At 45.6% G+C, this 18,346-nt stretch overlaps 1 protein-coding gene across 6 annotated transcripts in view; it reads right to left on the bottom strand.

The window, feature by feature from the left end:
* Window positions 1–872: 872 nt before the first annotated feature.
* The window catches only part of LOC140510274 (allantoinase, mitochondrial-like), a 42,485-nt gene continuing 25,011 nt past the window's right edge, over window positions 873–18,346 (bottom strand). The window contains exons 8-14 of one of the 6 annotated variants that reach the window (XR_011969169.1): window positions 17,737–17,923; window positions 16,890–17,028; window positions 14,675–14,847; window positions 13,302–13,334; window positions 10,821–10,884; window positions 4,918–8,291; window positions 873–2,324 (exon numbers count right to left, since the gene is read on the bottom strand). Coding sequence is in view for 5 of the 6 variants with exons in the window: in XM_072618747.1 (XP_072474848.1) it covers window positions 10,457–10,596; window positions 10,821–10,884; window positions 13,302–13,334; window positions 14,675–14,847; window positions 16,890–17,028; window positions 17,737–17,923 (736 nt within the window). In the remaining variant the exon portion in view is untranslated. Of the gene's footprint in view, window positions 2,325–4,917; window positions 8,292–10,288; window positions 10,597–10,820; window positions 10,885–11,242; window positions 11,658–13,301; window positions 13,335–14,674; window positions 14,848–16,889; window positions 17,029–17,736; window positions 17,924–18,346 lie in introns of those variants that run through there. The other 5 variants (XM_072618749.1, XM_072618747.1, XM_072618750.1 and 2 more) reach the window with 5 other exon arrangements.

The following is an 18,346-nucleotide window of genomic DNA, read 5'->3' as shown; positions in this document are numbered from 1 at the left end:
TGTCAAAATGATGATCAGCACTGAGGAGCAGGGCCAGAGGCCAATTTCAACAACATGCACACATATTGTGGATATTTTATCTCCCACTAATCCTACCCCTCTTCATGGTAGCTAGACCTGCTTCTGTCTCTTTCCTCTCACGGTTTCTCTTACACTAAATGCTTTTCCCCCACTTGTCTCTAACCTAACCCCACCTATGCTTCACATTTCAAATCCCATCTCCTTCAGATATGCCCCTTGCCAGGTTCTTGTGTGCACCTACTTATCTCCACAGATATTTTGTGTATGGGGGGAAAAGTGTTACCCATGTTTAGGGGTAGACTGGTACATTTTGATTACCCTTCGTTTGGCTTCCATTGAGTAAATGCTGTGAGGATTATTAATTTTGCCTTATCATTAAGTATCATTAATCATTAAAAGAATGATTAGTTTTTAAGGGTCAGTGGTGTCAGAGACTGATTTTGTGTAAGTGGAATGCATACCACTGGGGGCTCAGCAGCTATGGTGACAAGTAATAAGAGTGTATTCCTATCCCCTTCCATAATCCCTACATGTATTACTTAAGATCATAAGAATGTAATGCCTTGAGAGAAGTGACTGTTTTGCTTTTTTGTATTTGTATCTGCAGCATTTAGCCCACTTAAACATAAGCCCAATGTCTCATACATACTAACAACTTAGTAAATGCCCTCTCTCTCTCTCTCTCTCTCTCTCTCTCTCTCTCTCTCTCTCTCTCTCTCCCATACACACACACACACACACACACACACACACACACATGCACAGACACACACACACACACGAATGCCCACATACCCCATATGGTTTCTTACATTTATCAGTCTCTTTCCTGACTCTTTATGGCATTGTCATTCAACTCAATACAACAAGTATTTATTGAGCACCTACTGAGCACCAGACATTGCCCTAAGCAGTGAGAAGACAAAAAACCTCCGACCAAAAACCAAAACAGAAAAAGAAAGAACACCTCAGGGAGCTTACGCCTAGTGTCCACACAGATGAGTAAATAAGTAATTTAAGAAGGGAGGGCTCTCTAAGGATTCCCTAGCTCTATTGACTCCTTGCCCTGATTCATTCATTCATTCATTCAGAAGGTTTCTGTGGCATGCCCCAGTCATGTACCATTCTAGGCCAGCTTTTTTTTAGGCTTATGTGAGCTCAGCAATTCTGGCAGTTATGTGGTACAGTGGATAGAGTGCTTGACTTGAAGACAGGAAGACAAGTTCAGATCCTGCCCTGGTTACTTATAAATTGTGTGGTTGCCCTACGTAAAATATACAGATAATAACTATTTCTACTTCCCAGGTTTGTTGTGAGGATCAAGTGAAATAATATATGTAAAACACTTTATAAATGCTAGCTATTAAGTCTGACTGACAAATTGATATTAACTAATGACCAGGCACAATGATGGAGGCTCAAGATCTAGATAACATTTGGAGAAACACTCCCTCAACCCTGAGGCTAAGCCTAGATCCCCAAGGAGATATAGGAACCACTTTCTGGGGACCCACCTGGTCAATGCAAGTGGGATTCAAATAGCTCCTGTCTACATGTCAAGTCGAGAGCATTTATTAAGGTTTATTTAATAAACTCCCCCTCTTCTGTGGGAACTATGTGTCAGGCACTATGCTAAGCTCTGGGCAAAGACAGGCAAAAACAGTCCCTGCCTCAAATTGCTCCCACGCTAAAGAGGGAGAAGAGATAACGTATGAGCCAGTTACGTAGAATGTCAATGGAAGGCGTTGTTTGTCCTTCATTTTCGACGAAGACCAATGACATCAGGGGGTGATGTCTTGACTTGCTCATGAATTGGATTTAAATGAGGCAGAGCTGCACAAAATCATCAGCCTCATTTTCTTCCAGAGTTATCAAAGTCCAGTGATAAGACAAAAGTCAGGATGACTGGTGATGGCCCAGGGTGCAGTGGATGACCTTGGAGTGTTTGATATCTGACCAAGCCCCAAGCATTCCACAGTGCCTGCTTTTACCGCCTTTATGACCATTGGAACAAACTGTCCTCATTTACCCATTCTGTTGAGGGAATTCTTCACATGCTTGGAATAGACTCCCCCTCCATCTGATAAAAGAGTTTGAGACCCCTCTGTTAGCCTCAACCTGGTTTAATCTGTCTGACAAGACAGTTTTACTGAAGTGTGGCTGCTGCGTATGCTACAGCTTCTTGGAGGCACAGGTGAGAGTTGGGTGACAAGTGGACACCAGCGGTGAATGAGCAGCCCGGAATAGAGCTCAGCGAATCTCGAAAAGTGCTAGTTGTTTCTCTGTTGTTGCTTTGTTTTTGCCTTAAAAAAGGGAAAGTAATTTCAGAGGGAATTGTAGAAGTTGGGCTTTTAAGTTAAGACTTGAAAGGAAGTTAGGAGGTGTAAATGAGGATGGAGAGCAACCCAATTACAGGAGACAGAGAGTTGAAAATGTCTTTTGAGAGGAACAGAAAGGTCAATGCCATTGGATCACAGAGTCACTGCCACAGAGTGGCAGGGTGGGGTGTGTTAGGAAAGCCTTAAAAGCCAAACAGCATTTTATATTTGACCTGAGAAGGAATAGGGAGCCATTGACTAGGGGTGATGGGTGGGGTATGACATGATTGGACTTGTGCTTTAGGAAAATCACTTTGGTGACTGAATGGAGGATGGATTGGAGGAGTGGGGCAGGGAAGACTTGAGATAAGCAGGCCTCCCAGCAGCTATTGCAATTATCCAGGTGTGAGGTGATGAGGACCTGGACTAGGTGCAGTAGCAGTGTCAGAAGCAGAGAAGAGGGATACTGGAGAAATGTTGCTGAGGGTAAAATAGAAAAGAGATGTAGAAATGAAATAGACATGTTGGAAAGGTGAAATAGACAAGAGATATTGCAAAGTTTGAAATAGACAAGAGATGTTGCACAGGTGAAATAGACAAGACATAGTACAGAGATGAAATTGACAGTCTTTGGCAATAGATTGCTACAGTGGTAAACAGAACATATACAAAATAAAGAAAGCTAGTTAGGGAGAGGGCACTTTCAGCGGGGGGTACCCGGAAGGTTTTAGTTAGACTGCTGGGCTTGATCTGTGACTTGGAGACAGAGATTTTAAGAGGTAAAAAGAGGAGAGTGACTTCCTGACACTGGAGAGAGCTGAGAAAAGATACAGACATCACAATGCAACTCCTGTATGAGAGGAATAGTGTGGTTATAAAAACTGGATTGCAAAGGTAGATGAAAGCTAATCCTATTTGGACTTGCTCTGGTACAAAAACTCAGAAGAATCTTCTGGTTTGGTTGTGTGATGCTGTAGGGATGACCTATGGATTTCACCAAATTAGGAAGGAAGATTGACCCCTTTATACCCAGTCCCTCCCCCCCGCCCCAGCCTAAAACTTTACTCTAGCTGCCCCTTACAGATGAAGGGGAAACACAGTGGGTAGGATAAGCCAGGACTCCCACTGTGCCTGTCAACAAATGAGACAAGGTTTCTAAGAATCAGCACCTTCACTAACTAAATGGAGAATGAGAAGGGGAAGGGTTGAAACACCTTAGACACTGACAGGTTGTGGAATGTTGCCCCTCCCGGCCCTCTGGACTCCAGGGCAGTACCCAGCCAGGCAGCACAAAGGACTCTTTGAGCAGGAGATGTCTGAAATGCCTCAGCCTCCAAGATCTCAGGAAACATTTTTTCCAAAGAAGACTTTGTACCCTTTCCCCCAGCCCTTTCTGGAAGGCCAGTTGGGTAGAAATGGTCCCTGTGGTTGGAGCTTCCTAAATCATTTACCTTCTGTTGGTTCTGCATAAACTTTGCCTACCTCCCTCTCTTCCCTAAGCACACTGAGCTGCCTCAAGCTTTCTTTTTGTCTCTCCCTCTATCTTACTTTCTCTCCCTCTCTCTCTCTTCCTCTTCTCCTCTCTCTTCTCCCCCTCCCTTCCTCTTTCCCTGCCTCTCTCCTTTACTATCTTTGTCTCTGTCTCTCTCTGTCTCTGTCTCTCTCATACACATACATGTCCCTCTGTTTTGTCTCTCTCATTCTTCACATTCTCTCTTTATGTGTCTGACACACACAGTCTCTCTCCCTCTCCATCTGCCTCTCCCCCTCTCTCTTTCTTTCTCTATTTCTCTCTCACACAGTCTCTCTTATCTATCTCTCTGTTCTCCTCTCTTCCCCTCTTCTTTCTCTGTCTCTCTTCTCTCTGTCTCTATTTCCCTTTCTCTCTCTGTTGCATCAGTGTTCTAAACATATCTGTTTCTTCTTTCAGCCCAGGTAGTGTCTGCCAAGCACAGTTTAGCTGCTGTGTGCACTAGGCCATGCTGTGTGTGGAGGGGGCTTATTGTTGAGCCAAGGGAGAAAGCAAATTGGCCTCCTCTCAGAAGTTCTCACGAAGGTAGGTCAGAAAGAGTCAACTAACTGGGAACATTGAGTAATGAGATGCTTCCAAAGCCCAGTGAACTGTCCCAGCCCCAGTAGTCTATGATAGATGCCCTTTGGTTTTGGTTGATTTTTAACTGTGTGTGTTGAAATCCTGTGAACCAAAAAACAGAAGAAAAACACAGTGAACAAGGGTGCTAAAGAAAGAAAGAAAGTAAGAAAGGAAAAAAAAGACAGAGAAGAGAAAGAAAGAAAAAGAGAAAAAAGAAAGAAGAAAGAAATAAGGGAGAGGGAAAGAAAGAAAAAGAGAAAGGAAGAGAGGGAAGAAGGGAGGAAGGATGAGTAGAAGGAAGGAAGAAAGGGAGGGAGGTAAGGAGGGATGGAGGAAAGAAGGAAGGAATAGCAGACCATAGCAGTGTATATTATATATATAGATATCTGTCTATCTATCTATCTATATCTATCTATCTATCTATATCTCAAGTTCTTTGAGGTTACCCAGGTCCAGCCCTACCAGTTTAGATGCGACAAAACTCACATCCAGTTAGGTGATGACCTGCCCGTGGTCACATAGCTATTAAGGATCTGAGACAGGATTTAACTCCAAGTCTTTTTGACTTCAGGTCTGGGATTTGAATGCAGCTCCTGAGCCACCGAATCCAGTGTCCTCACTTCGGCATGCTGTTTCCCAATGTTTTTGTTCTGCATAATCAGGTCTTGTCATCTGTAAAATGAAGGGGGTTTGGTCCCTTCTGGGTCTGAACATATGCTCCTAGATCCTAGCATGCCGTTGGGCAGGAGTCTGGGCCCCTCAAGCTGTTTTCCTCTAGGTGTGATGGTTTTAGGGCTGATCCTCTCATAATCAGCAGAGCACACTGATGACACACTGATGAAGTAACTCTTTGTGGGTAAGGGCACAGCCTGAGGTCAGGGACCAGAGCAAAGAAAACAGACTCAAAGAACAAGCCCAGAGCCCCTGCCCTCGCTAGCAGCACAGTCTGAGAACGTAGATTCCCTGGCCCAGAAAGAGGAGGGCTGAGAGAGAATGCAAGAACTGAATCTCCAGATATGTGTCTTTTCCTGTCAAATGCATCCAACTTCGGTAATGTCTGTTGTTTTAGCTTTCCCTCTGTAAGAAACTGCATTTCAGAATTTCTTGAAATTAATTTCCCCATACAAGGATCCTTCTCCAAAATTCTCCCTTCAGTCCCTCAGAGGCATGAATGAATAACCAAGTGTATTCTCTCATGGCAGTTCACTCAGTTTCTGGCTGATAGATCTCTGTTAAAAAGGTAGTACCCTGAATATCAGGTCTTCCTTTCCCTTTCTTGTGGATACTGATCAGGCCACAGCTGATCGGGGCTTCCTGGCTCCAGTAATAATGATAATCATCCCTATTGCTATAGCACATTGGGCTTTGGTAAGCACATTATTCACATCTCTGGAGTGTAGGATGTTCAAGAATCACTGTCCCTGTTTCCTAGATGTGAAGACTGAGGTTCCAAAAGGAACAATGACTTGGCTATAATCACAAATTGGAACCTAGCTTATCGAGGGCACAAGAAATTCTCCCGCAGTCCTGACTGTCGCATTGGAGAGGATCCAATAGATGAAAGGAATTTCAGAAACAAACCAGCACAAAGCTAAACTTCTCTGGAAACAAAGAACTGAAAAGCCAGAAAAGCAGTGGGTTCTGCATCTTGAGCTGATGGTAACCTCAGGAGGTGTCTTGTCCAGCTGCTTCATTTTACAGAAGAGGAAACTGAGGCTCTGGGAGGGGATGGGTTAGTATGTAGCAGTCTCCGATGTCAAATCCATCGCTCTGTGCTCCTTTCCATACTGCCTTTCACCTCTCTGTGTCTCAGTTTCCTCTTTCATAAGATGAAGAGGTTGGAGTAGATGACTTCTGGAGTACTAGTCATTCTAAATACTCTGAACCTTCACATTCTGAGATACAGACTGAAAAGACTCGAGTTTGTGTGGCCCACAGTAACAGGGTGTGGAGAAACAGCGACACCCAGTGACTGAGTTGAGTCGCCTGTGCAGAGTCCACCCTGAGCAAAAAAAAAAAAAAAATAGTATAGGAGGCAAAGAATGGTTTCAGGGCACCCCACTGTACTTCTCTCCCTGCCTCCCATCTCTGCCCCATCAAGACTAGCTTGAACAACTTTGACATCCCCAGCCCTGGGCACATAGTAAAATATTTCCTCAATACTGGCTGCTTGGTTCGATCACCTGAAAGAACATTTGTAAAGCACTCAGCACAGTGTCTGGTATATGGTAAGGGCTGTTATTATTATCTCCATACTCAGAGCTCTTGAGTAATCAGTCCTTCATTTGGAATGCTCAGGAATCTCCTCATGGGCACAGATCCCTCTGCTGGCCTTGGGGGATTCTCAAACCAATTCTTCAGAGATGGTATAGTCTTCATGCCATGACTCACAACCAAACCCCTCCAAAGACTATTGGTGCTAGAAAGATGGGCTTTTGTCTCAAGGAAAAGCTTGAGGGCATTAAAAACCAACCACCCAATAAACAACAACAAAACTTTTGTAGTTTCCCAAAGGTAATTCATGGAACTGTTCAGGGCAACCAAATAAAAAAAATAACCCCCTGGGCACTCAATTGGGGCAGGGGGTGGAGGGGGGTGGGGGGTTGGAGATAGGGAGGGTTGCCATATTGCACCAAGTGCCAGTCCTGCAGTTAGAAAGACAACTTCATGAGTTCAAATCTGGCCCCAGACACTTACTTTTGTGTCCCTGGGCAAGTCACTTAACTCTGCCTCAGTCCCTTATCTGTAGAATCAGCTGGAGAAGGAAAGGACAAACCACTCTAGTATCTTTGGCAAAAAGAAACCCCACCAAGTGGAGTCATGAAGAGTCAGACGTGACTGAACAACAACATTCTATTAGGACTTTTTTAATTAAAAAGGAGGGAAAGACACAGACCCTGATGCCCATCTTTGAAGAGCTTACAATCTAGGTGGGGAATAAAGCAGAGCAGATCTAGCACTGACAGGGAACCAAGAAGATGTCTGGTTCTACTCTACAATTGAGGAAACTGAGGCCCAGTGCACTTCAGTATTTTGCCTAAGGTTACATAAGGAGTAAGCATCAGAGGTTGTATTTGAACACGTCCTCTGATGTCAGAGCTACTGTCTTTTCACTATGTTGCACAATAAATTAGCAAAGGCTGCACAGACCCTGGGTGGCATTGACTATAACCCTCCACTCCTACACTGCCCAATTGGACCAGAATGATCAGCTCACTGCTCTTGTCTGTAAGACTCACTCAGTGTGTCTCATATCATCGTCCTCGGTCACACACATCAAGTCGGGAGTGCAAGATGGAAGAGACATGACTAGATAGTGAGAGGTATTTAAAACATGATCTGGAGATTTTAGCAAGCCCAGCCTGAGTCAACAAGGTGACAGAGCAGGCAGAAATGCTGCTTCAATCTTCAGTTTAGCACAATGCCTGGCACATAGTAGGCGCTTAATAAACATTTGTAGATTGCATGCTTGATTGCTCTGGGTGCCATGGTTTAAGGAGGGTGCTGACATTCTGGGGAGTGTCCCTTAAATTAATGCCATGTGAGGATAAGTGGGAAAAATGATGGATGCTTAGCTTGGAGGACAAAAGATTGAGGGGGACTTCAAAGCTGTCTTTAAGAATGAGAATAACTGGCATTGAGAAGAGGGGTGGACCCAGTCCTGAGCTCTTCAGAAGAGCCTTCCTATTGTATATACTAGCTCAGATGTACTGTCCTTGAGGACAGGGCTCTTCTCCTTCTTGTCCTTGTATATCCAGCACAGAGTACAGAGCCTGGCACTCAGTTTGTGTATCTTCAGTACTTGCTGATGGATTGTACACAAGGCACTCTTGGTAGCCTCCAGACTGTTTGTGGGATCTCTAGGGGCCAACAAAATGAATCAAGATGTGGGCTCTGTCCCCTCCTCTCCCCACCCCCTAGCTTCCTCTGCTCCCTGCTGAGTCGACCCGATCTTCTAGAGAAGGTGAGGTTGTGGATTCCTTGCCCAGCTGACAAGCCCGAGGGTCCTTATTGAACAAGGCCCTGAGTGTCTTCCGAAGCCTTCCTCCTTGACCATAGTGTTTGCCAGGAACAAACAGAGCTGAGCACACAGGACGAAATGAAGCCAAACTGAAAACTCCAGGCCCAGGCTGTTGGAGAGGGTCTCCATCTCACCAGCAGTCTGGTCTCCCTAATATTTGCTCCCATTCTCCCTTAACATTCTCAGAGCGCTTCCTTCCCAACAACCCCAGAGATAACCTGGAGGCCTCCCTCCCCCATCTCACTAATAAAACCTAGTGACCAGGTTAGAGATCTGACTTAGGGATAGATAGGAAAATAGGAGGCCAGATGGGGCAAAGTCCAGCGATCTCCCCAGCACTTGTTGGGGGCTGGGGACTTGCTTCTTTAGTATTTCGATAACAGTATTTCAGCAGAAGTGGCTTTGTACTCCTATGTATCTTGTCAAATGCATTAAAAAGCAGAGGTGCCACAGTGCATAAAGGGGGTCTGACTCATCTTCTTGAGTTCAAATCTGATCTCAGACACTTACTAGCTGTGACCCTGAACAAGTCACTTCACCCTGTTTGTTTCAGTTTCCTTATCTGTCAAATGAGCTGGAGAAGGAAATGACCAACTACTTCAGTATTTTTGCCAAGAAAATCCCAAATGGGGTCAGGAAGAGTTAGACTTGACTGAAACAACTAAGCAATAAAAATTGGAAAGTATTGTTCTGAGACGGGGTCCATAGGCTTCACCAAACTGCCAGAGTGGGTCATGACACAAGGTTAGAACCCTTGGGCTCCTCTCATTTGGCCCAGCTACTCTACCTCTGCCTTGATTTTATAAGGAAACAAGAAATCAGACTGGTTTGATTCCTCTTCAGTAACATTGTATGGATCCAAGGGGTGACATGAAGTTGGGAAGAGGAGCAGGGCACCTACTATGTGCCAGGGGCTGCGGTAAGTGCTCTACAAATATCTCATTTGATCCTCACAACAACCCTGGAAGATAGGTGCTATTATCCTCATTTTACAGATGAGGAGACTGAGGCAGAAAGAGGTTAGTGACTTGCCCAGGGTCACACAGCTAGTAAGTATCTGAGGCTGAATTTGAACTTAGGTCTTCCTGATTCCAGGAGACCCAGAACTCTGTGCTTTGTGGTACCTCCTAGCTGACTGTAAGGAGAATTCTTTCTTATTTTCACTTATAGAAGAATTGCATCTATCTATGTATCTATCTATGTATCTATGTATCTATCTATCTATCTATCATCATCTATCTATCATCTATTGAGATGTCCTCATAATGATGGAAGCAAGATAGCTCTTGTGTTGCGAAGCTTACTTCACTTCTCTGCCAAGGTTTTGGTTCCATGACAGGCTTTCTTTCCTTCCTCCTTTTCTCTTTTCTCCTTTTCCCTTTCTTCTTCTTTCCCACTTTTTCTTTTCCCTTCCTTTTGTTCTCTCCCTCATCTTCTCCTTCTCCCTCCCCTTTTCCCAGAAATATCCCCTTTGGGCCAATTCATCAATGTCTGTGCAGGGTGGGTCAGTTTGCGTTTGGAACTTAGCATTTCCCAGAATCACCTTCTTTGAGTGAGAAATGACCTCAGGGGCCATCACTGAATCCAAGCCAGACCTGACCAAGGAATGTTGATTATAGCATCTCCATCAAGTGGTCACTTAACTTCTACTGGCATCTTTCCATTAACAGGGAACTCAGTGTCCCCTGAAGCAGCCCATTCTACTTTCTAAATGAGTACAGAGACCACACCTGTGCTTTCACTGGTCTAGGAAACTCCATGGAGAGCAAACTCCCTCCACCCAATGCAAGACAGCCCCCTTTCTGCAGCTAATTATATCAGAGAATGACAGAGTACTGAGAAGTAAAGAGCTTTATCCAGGGTCACACAGTCAGTCTGGATGGGAGGTGGGACTAGAACCCAGGTCTTCCTAGTCTGAAGTCTGGATCTCTGTCCTCTGCACCACATTTCCTCTCCAGCAGTCCTCTCTAGTCTTGGAAATATGAGTAACTCCAGGGCTTATTGTCACAATGGACCAACAAAGCTCATCTGCTGCACACTGGCAAAGTGGCCGAATCCATTCCCAAGAAAGAAGTGCCATCTCTTTACTATCTCCTGGCAGGTTCCAGGACCCTCTGATTGTCTTCTCCTTCTACAATCAAAACCTATCCCCAACAAAAGTCAGTGAGTCATTCATACTAAAGAGTAAGTGAAGAATGAGCCATAGCATCCTAGAAAGGACCTAGAAGATCCAGAGACCTAAGAAGCCATCAGTCCAATCTCCTCATGTGACAGATGAGGAAACTGAGGCCCAAAGTGGAGCAGGTCACCCTGAGAATATGTGGCAGGGATAAGCTGCACCCCCGGAACCTCTAACTCCAAATCTAACCTTCATTCCTTTGTACTTTGCTGCTTCCCAAATGCTTCAGGCTTTCTCCTTCTTGAAGAATTTTCTGTTTTAATGTGAGACAAAACCAATGAAATTTATCTTTAGTTGCAGAATTACAGGCATCAGAGAGGCATTTTAATAGGCAGAGGGAACTGGGACTTGTGTCTTAGAAACTGTCACCCAGAGAGATAAACTCATTCCACGGTGACTCATCCTTCCCTTGAACATGCCTAGAGAGCCTGAACCTGATACACACCAGATCGACCTTAGCCCCTGGAGCACATTTTGGGGAGTTTTTGAATTGATCAAATGAGTCACACCATTTTCCTCTCCATCTTGAAATGTGTCTGTCTTTATTCTGGAAAAGTCTACCTAGACTGTTGAGAAGTTGAGTCACAGTCACATTCTTGCTTTAGTCTCTATTAATTCAATCCAATAAGTGTTTATTAATCACCACAGTGTGTCAGACATAGATGACACAAAGAAAAAAGAAACAGTGTTTGTTCTCAGGGAGTTTATTCTCCTGAGGAGTGAGGACTAACATGTATATAGATAATTAAGTTCAACATATGTATATAAGTAAGTACAAAGTAACACTGGCAGTGGGGAGTGAGGCTGGAGGCATCAGGAGAGACTTCCTGTAGGAGGTGGCCCCTCCGCTGAGCCTGAAAACAGCTACAAGGAGCAGATGCTCTTTGTTCTGGGTGTGTCATTTTGCACCAGAAGTAGATTCCCGAGTGGTGTTGGTGAGAACTCCCCATTTAGATAGACCAGGTTGCCACGGACAATGGTAGCGAAAACCTCTCCATGAAGGTGAAAGCCTAGATAGGGGGTCAGCTGGGATTGAAACGAGACACCTGTGAAAAAGCCAATCTCCTCATGGAGGTTTCCAGCAACTCTGTTCCAGGAGGACTGCTCTTAGAGGGAGGCCAACCTCCTTTCACAGGATAAGAGACTTCATGAGGAGCACGGAGGGCAGTGACTTGCCCAAGGTCACACACCAATTGTTGGCAGAGCAGGGACTAGAAACTGGCATCCTGTTGCCTAGTCCAGTGCCAGGCCCTATTCTTGCTTTGAAATCTCCTGCCCTACACTGAAGTGTAATTAGTAAAACCCGGAGAAACCTTGAACAACAAGGAAGAGGCAGCCTTTCCTCTCCAGTGTTTGGCCTGTCTGTACTCCCTATTGGTCTGAATGGACCTGTCTGTCTGTCTATCAGTCTGAATGGACCTGTCTGTCTGTCTATCAGTCTGAATGGACCTGTCCATTTGTCCATTGGTCTGAATGAACCTGTCGTAGCACTTTCATTACCTGGAGGCTCTCAGAGGGCAGGGAACAGTTAGCTTTCTATCCATAGCACTTAGAACAGTAGTAACCGGCACATAACACACCCTTCAGAAATGCTTGCTGACTGATTCCTGTCTGTCCTTCCCTTTGTTCCTCAGAGTAACTCTCTGAGGAAGTGGCCAAGTGGGATAATTCTGATGAATTAAAAAAATCAATTCATAAATATGGAAATGAAGGGTAAGACAGGGTAGATGATTCAGAGCAAGGCTAGCTAGGAGCCTATGGGGCTCAATAACAGAGAACGTAGAATGGCTTGGTTGAGAGAGGCAGAGTGCCCAGGACTAGGGAGATGCCCTCTGCTCCTGGTCTGACCCCCCAGATTGTGGGGGAGGAGGGACTTGAGCATCACTATTTGGGAAGGTTAGACAGAGGGGAGTGAGCAGGGTGCTGGGTAGATGGAGACCATGTCACAGGAGGATTGAGGACAGAAATTAGCGATATCTAGCCTGGAGAAGGGACGACTTGGGGCTGGTGGAGTGTGGAAAGGGGATTGGACCAGGTATATTTAGCCCCAGAGACTAGAAGGTTGAGTTTATGAGAAGCCAATATTGGCTGGACAGAAGAACAACTTGTAATGATTAGAGGTCTGTCAGAGTGGAAGAGACTGCTTTGAGAGGCAGGAAGTCCCCCTTACCTGAGAGTGTGTGTGTGCATGTGTGTGCATGTGTGTGTGTGTGAGCGTGTATGTGTGCGCCAGGGGTGTGTGTGTGTGAGCGTGTGTGAGTGTGGGTGTATATGCCAGGGGTGTGTGTATGTGTGTGTGTATGTGCATGTGAGTGTGTGTGTAAGTGTGTGAGTGTGTGTATGTGTGTATGTGTGTGTAAATGCAAGGAGCTCTTACTCAGGTACAAAATTGGTTAGACAGTCCCAGAGGTTCCTTCCAATTCTCAGATTCTAGAATCCATCTCAGATATTTCAAGCAAGACCTTATATGATGGTGAGAGACCCTTCTAAGTCACTTCCTATGATTCTATGATAATTGGAGGAGAATCTCTCCTCTCTTTCCTAGGTGTACAGAGGCAGTCCCCAGAGCCCATTAGTGCTCAAGGCGTGGTGTCCTGGGCAGGAGATACCCTTTCCAGTCTGCCCTGGGGAGACCTGTGGTCCAAATGAGACAACAAAAAACCCCCATACCTTGTTTTTGTGTTGAATCATTGTTTCATTGACCTGAAATGAAAGGACATGCATCTTAGTGATTTAATCTTCCTAATTCTCATCTATCCTAGAGGGTAGGGTTGGATGGAAAAGGAAAGGGAGGCTTTAAATATTATTTTATTATGGACCTTAACCCACCAGAGTTAAAGGAGGGAGGACCTGGCTGAATGTGAGTGCCCAGAGCTTTTTCTTCTAATCTAGACCTCCCCCGCCCTTCTTGTATAGCTTCTGTATGTGAGAAAGAAAGAGATAAAGTTTGTCCTCCATAGCATGAAACATTTAGTAGCTAAGTGATAGGAAGGGAGTACTATAGGGCGTACTGATCAAAAGAAGTTTCAAGGTCCTGCATTTGCAGGAGAGTGCCAAAAGAAAGGGGAAGATGAGGCCAAGGTATTCCCGCAGCTTCACTTGCTTAAAAAGTTTCAAAAGTATGAACACCTCACATAAAATTATCCCTCCATTTTTGAATCATGGGATCTATGTTGAAGCATGTTTTGGAGGAGAGAACACACCAAGGACTGTTATGTAATGGGAGTAACCCTGAGGAGTCTGGACCAATCCTGACTCTAAGGGGAGATCTGATTGCCCAAACAATATTTAAACTTGTTTTTGCTTCGGTACGAGGTTTTGTTCTGTTCAATTCTCTGTGGACAGCACCCATGTCCGATGTGTAAACAAATTTGCCTTCCTCTTCCCACTCTGTCTTTGAGTTACCTTCATGAGAATGGTGTGTTTCCAACATGTACATGTCCCACCAATGCCCTAAACCCAACCTGATCAAAACTGGAATTATGGTCTTTGCCCCCAAACCTTCTCCTCCTTCTGACTTCACTACTTCTACCAATGGGATTACCCAGGTGGTTAATAGTCATTTGTCCCTCCACTGGAGGTAAGCTCCATGTCTGCTTTCCCACTCCCTCCTCAGGACTAGCATGGTGTTCTATACTAAGTACTCAAGAAATGTTCATTGAATTGGATTTGAATAGGATCACACTATAGAGAGAATGGCCAGAAGTGTGCTAGCTCTTTGGGGGGGGGGGGGGGCAGGGCTAGCCTCCACCATATTGCTTGTGCTCTGAGCTGCTTTGCTTTGTTTTATTCTTATGGTAACATGAGTTAATTGACCTCCTCTCCAGATTGTGTCTGTTTAGTTCCCACCTATATCAAAGCCCAGTTTAAATTCTACTTTCTCCATGTGACCTCTCAACTTTCAGGATCTCCCCTATTCCCACCTGGCCTGCAAGGGGCTCTGTATTCTGAACTCTCATAGTTCTTCCTCCCCTTCTCATAGTCTCGTCACACTAGCTTGGATTAGAATGTCTGTGTGGGCACATCCTCTGGTCTTCGCTCACCTCAAACTCCTTATCTGGATCCCAGATCACCAGGTCGGCATCTTGTCCTGGACACAAGGATCCCTTCTGCGTGTCAAGCCCACTCAGTATGGCTGGATTCTTGCACATAAGTTTGACCACATCATGAAGGGAAAACCCTCTGAGTCGTGCTGAGGTCCAGAAAAGTGGGAGGCCTGGGCACAGACAGGAAGGGATCATGGGTGTGAGTGTCTGCTGAATTTGTGCCCTACATGCAATATGAGACTACTATACTTGGTTAAGAAGTCTTGCGTCTCCCTTCTCAGACTGACTCAGTTAAAGAAACCTTTAATAAGAGCCTACAATGCCCTGCCACTGGGCTCAGTGTTGGCTGCCCTCAAAGAGCTTTCTTTTGGTTGGAGAGGAGGGAGGGGGAATATAATGTGCACACACTGAGTGAATACAAAATTATGGAAAGCAATGTCACAGGAAAAGGGGCTAATTACTGGTTTCTTCAGCAATGGTTGTTTTGAAGGCAGCTTAGGATTGTGGGAGTCTGAGGTCAGGAAGGAGCTCCATCTTGGCTGAGGAGCAGAGGAACACTGCAGGGAGACACTGAGGGCTAATGGCTCACGGTCTCAGAAGGAGAATGGAAAAATTAAGCCTTCTTTTTACTCATTTCACTATAGTTTTTCACTGGTTTCTGTTGGTGAAAATGTCACTTGGGGTGACATTCTGCCTTACGAAGGTTGTCAAATCCACAAAATGGAAGACAGAAACTACATAAGGGCATTGCCAGAGACTGTTGGGAACTTGTCAATGTTCCTGTTGGCATCTCCTCTGCCAACTTCAGCAGTGTGCAGACTGCTGTTGTCAGAAGGCCTGGGTAGCAGAAGGCAGCTGCCAGAAAGCTGAATCTATGCATGGCTAACCCTTTCCACCTTAGGGACACAGGTTTCAGAGTAAAAGGAAGAGGGGTGCATGGCTCCTAGAAGAGGGAGGCCCCATTCTGCAGTACGCACTGGTGGAGACATGGGAAGCCCATCCTTTCCGCCATTTCACAGGTGGGAAAGTAGGCACGGTCACCCCCTACTTGTGTCTAATCATACCAGGTCTTGTCAATTCTGCCAGCACAGGCTCTCATCCTTTGCCTGCTTCTTTCCATTTAGACAGCCACCCTAGGCTCCCCCACTTCATCACCTGAATACAACAATAGTCTCCCAAGTGGGCTTTCTGCCTCATCTTTCCAATTCATCCTTGACAGCTGCCAAGTTGTCATTCCTAAAAATCAAATTTAACCATATCTCCTCCTTATCCTCTATACAAAAATCATCAATGGCTCCCTGGGATAACACATGAAACCCTCACTCAGGCACTTGATCATGGAGTCCGAATGCCTCGTTTTGCATGGAATGAGATTGACAGGGACAAGATCATGTGCCTAGCTAACAGCAGATCAGAGGAGCCTCAGATCCCCATCTCTGGCTGCTAGCTGAGGGCTCTCTCTACTGCTCTGTGCTGAGGTGGACTGGTGTTCGCTAAGATCCTCTGGCTATCTCCTTCCAAAGCCAGGGCTTGAAGTCATCCAAGAGTCTGGGCAATCCCCAGAATGACTAGATAAGACAACAACAGACTAGATCCACCCTGAGGCTTCAACCTGTGGAAAAGGAGAGTTACTTTGGTAAAGAGGGCAGTGGGCGAAATACCTGGAGTTGGGGGGGGGGGGAACATTTGAGGGATACTGAGGGAGAAATGCAAAGGACTTGAAATGACATTCAGTCGGAGAATTTTAAAGTTGGAATGAATGAATGAAGCGTTTATTGAGAGCTCCCTACATCCGAAGTTTTGTGCTGCGGAAAGGGCTTCTGTGACTGCTCAGTCCCATCCCGTCCGTGAGCAAGAAGCCCAGTTGCTACAGAGCAAGGCTGATCATAGTGACAGCAATAGTGATGCTAACTGCAGCTCACACTTGCACCTGCTTGGAGGTTTGCGAAGGGCTTTGCTTGTGTGGTTCCATTTGATCCCCACCATAGCCTTGTGAGGTCCATGCTATCCTGAGCTCCACTTTTATAGAGGAGGCGTCTGGGTCTGTAAGAAGTGAAATGCCCTACCTTGGCTCACATAGCAAAGAGGCATTAGAGGCAGAATTCAAACTCAGACCTTCCCGACCCCAAGGCCAGCACTCTCTCCACTCTCCACTGCAAGATAAGCTCTACCTGGCTTCTTACTAGGAGAGCCCCTTTCTGAGGACTCTTACCAAACTGCAAGGAGGAGATGCCGCCCCATGCCTGGAGGAAGTCACCACTTTCTAAGTTCTTTAGGTCTTCTGTGCAGGGTGAGTGGTCTGAGATGACCAGGTCAATGTCTCCCTCTTGTAAGGCCATCCAGAGCTGATTCTGAGAGGGAAAGACAAGACACAGTCAGGCTCCCAAGGGGCTAACTTGTCTTGGACTTCTTGGTGCTGAAATGGTGGGAGGACATGCCTTCCAGGCTTGACCCTGGGTTCTGGAGATATTCCTCAACATGGATCCTCTTTGGATTCTTAACAAGATTCATCCCTTACTGGAATAAGGACCCCCCCCCCCAAACATGGTCACACTGCCTGGAGAGCCTGATCAGATTTGGGACCACTTGTGAGGGAGAAGGGCCCGATTAGACAGTTGTACAAATGTTAAGCAGTCAAGGAAAAGGCAGACTAATCCCTAGCATTTTTACAGTGCCTGAGGGTTTGCAAAGCACTTTCCACATATTATCTCATTTAATCGATGATATATTAGCTACCAGGATAGAGGCAGAGGCAAAGATGATGAAGTAGAATTTATCGGAGAAACAAAAATTCTGTATGAGAAAAGGCATTAATATAATTCAGTGAACCCTTAGGGAAAGAGAGTCAGCATGGTGTATAGTGGATAGAAAATCAGGAAATCCTGGGTTCATGGGCTGTCTCTGACAGACACTGGCTATGTGACCCTAGACAGAGACTTCTCCTCTTCAGGGTCTAGGCAACTTTCAAAGCTGAAGGAAAGGGACTGCCTTGCCTTGGTCCAGGAGTTCTGGTTCCTCTCTCCATCCCTCCCCCTTTCCCATAGCTCCCCACAAGTCACCTGATTCTTCTCACTCCTGATTGGAGGACAGCACTTGTACTGGGTGCCCCCAGGGGGCACACACTTAGCAGCCAAGGAGAGATAATGATGGGTGGTTTCCACGGTGAGGGGTGCGCCCTTCCTCCTTGCCTCCCTGATGATTGGCAAGGCTTGTGCACTTGAGAGGTGAACAATATGGCATCTCACCCTATTAGCAGCGGGGAAAAGAGGGTTTAACACACTTTCTCCCCTCCTCTCTAACTCCATTAAATCGCATGCTTCCTACAAGAAAGGCCATCTCTCACTTATCCTTAGAGTCCAACTGAGGATTTTGTCTCTATATCATCTCCACTGCACTCCAGGAGAAGCAGGTATTATTTTCATGTATGTCTTTGCATCTCCATTGCCTAGGATGGTACATGGCAAGCCAAGTTCAGGCATCCATTAGGCACCTACTATGTGCCATTGTGCCAAGCACCAAGGATATAAAAGTAGGGCAGAGAAGAACGGGACAACTATGTAAAAACAAGATATTGATGGGGCAAACTGGAGGTGATCCTGGAAGGAATGCACCAAGTTGGTGTTTAATAAATGATGGTTGACTGGCTGATTAACCATATCAAGTATTGTT

Source organism: Notamacropus eugenii, chromosome 6 (assembly GCF_028372415.1).
Source record: "Notamacropus eugenii isolate mMacEug1 chromosome 6, mMacEug1.pri_v2, whole genome shotgun sequence".
In the NCBI taxonomy this organism is placed as follows: domain Eukaryota; kingdom Metazoa; phylum Chordata; class Mammalia; order Diprotodontia; family Macropodidae; genus Notamacropus; species Notamacropus eugenii.
Note: the sequence above shows the minus strand (reverse complement) of the source record. Positions and strands in the feature narration are given on the sequence as shown.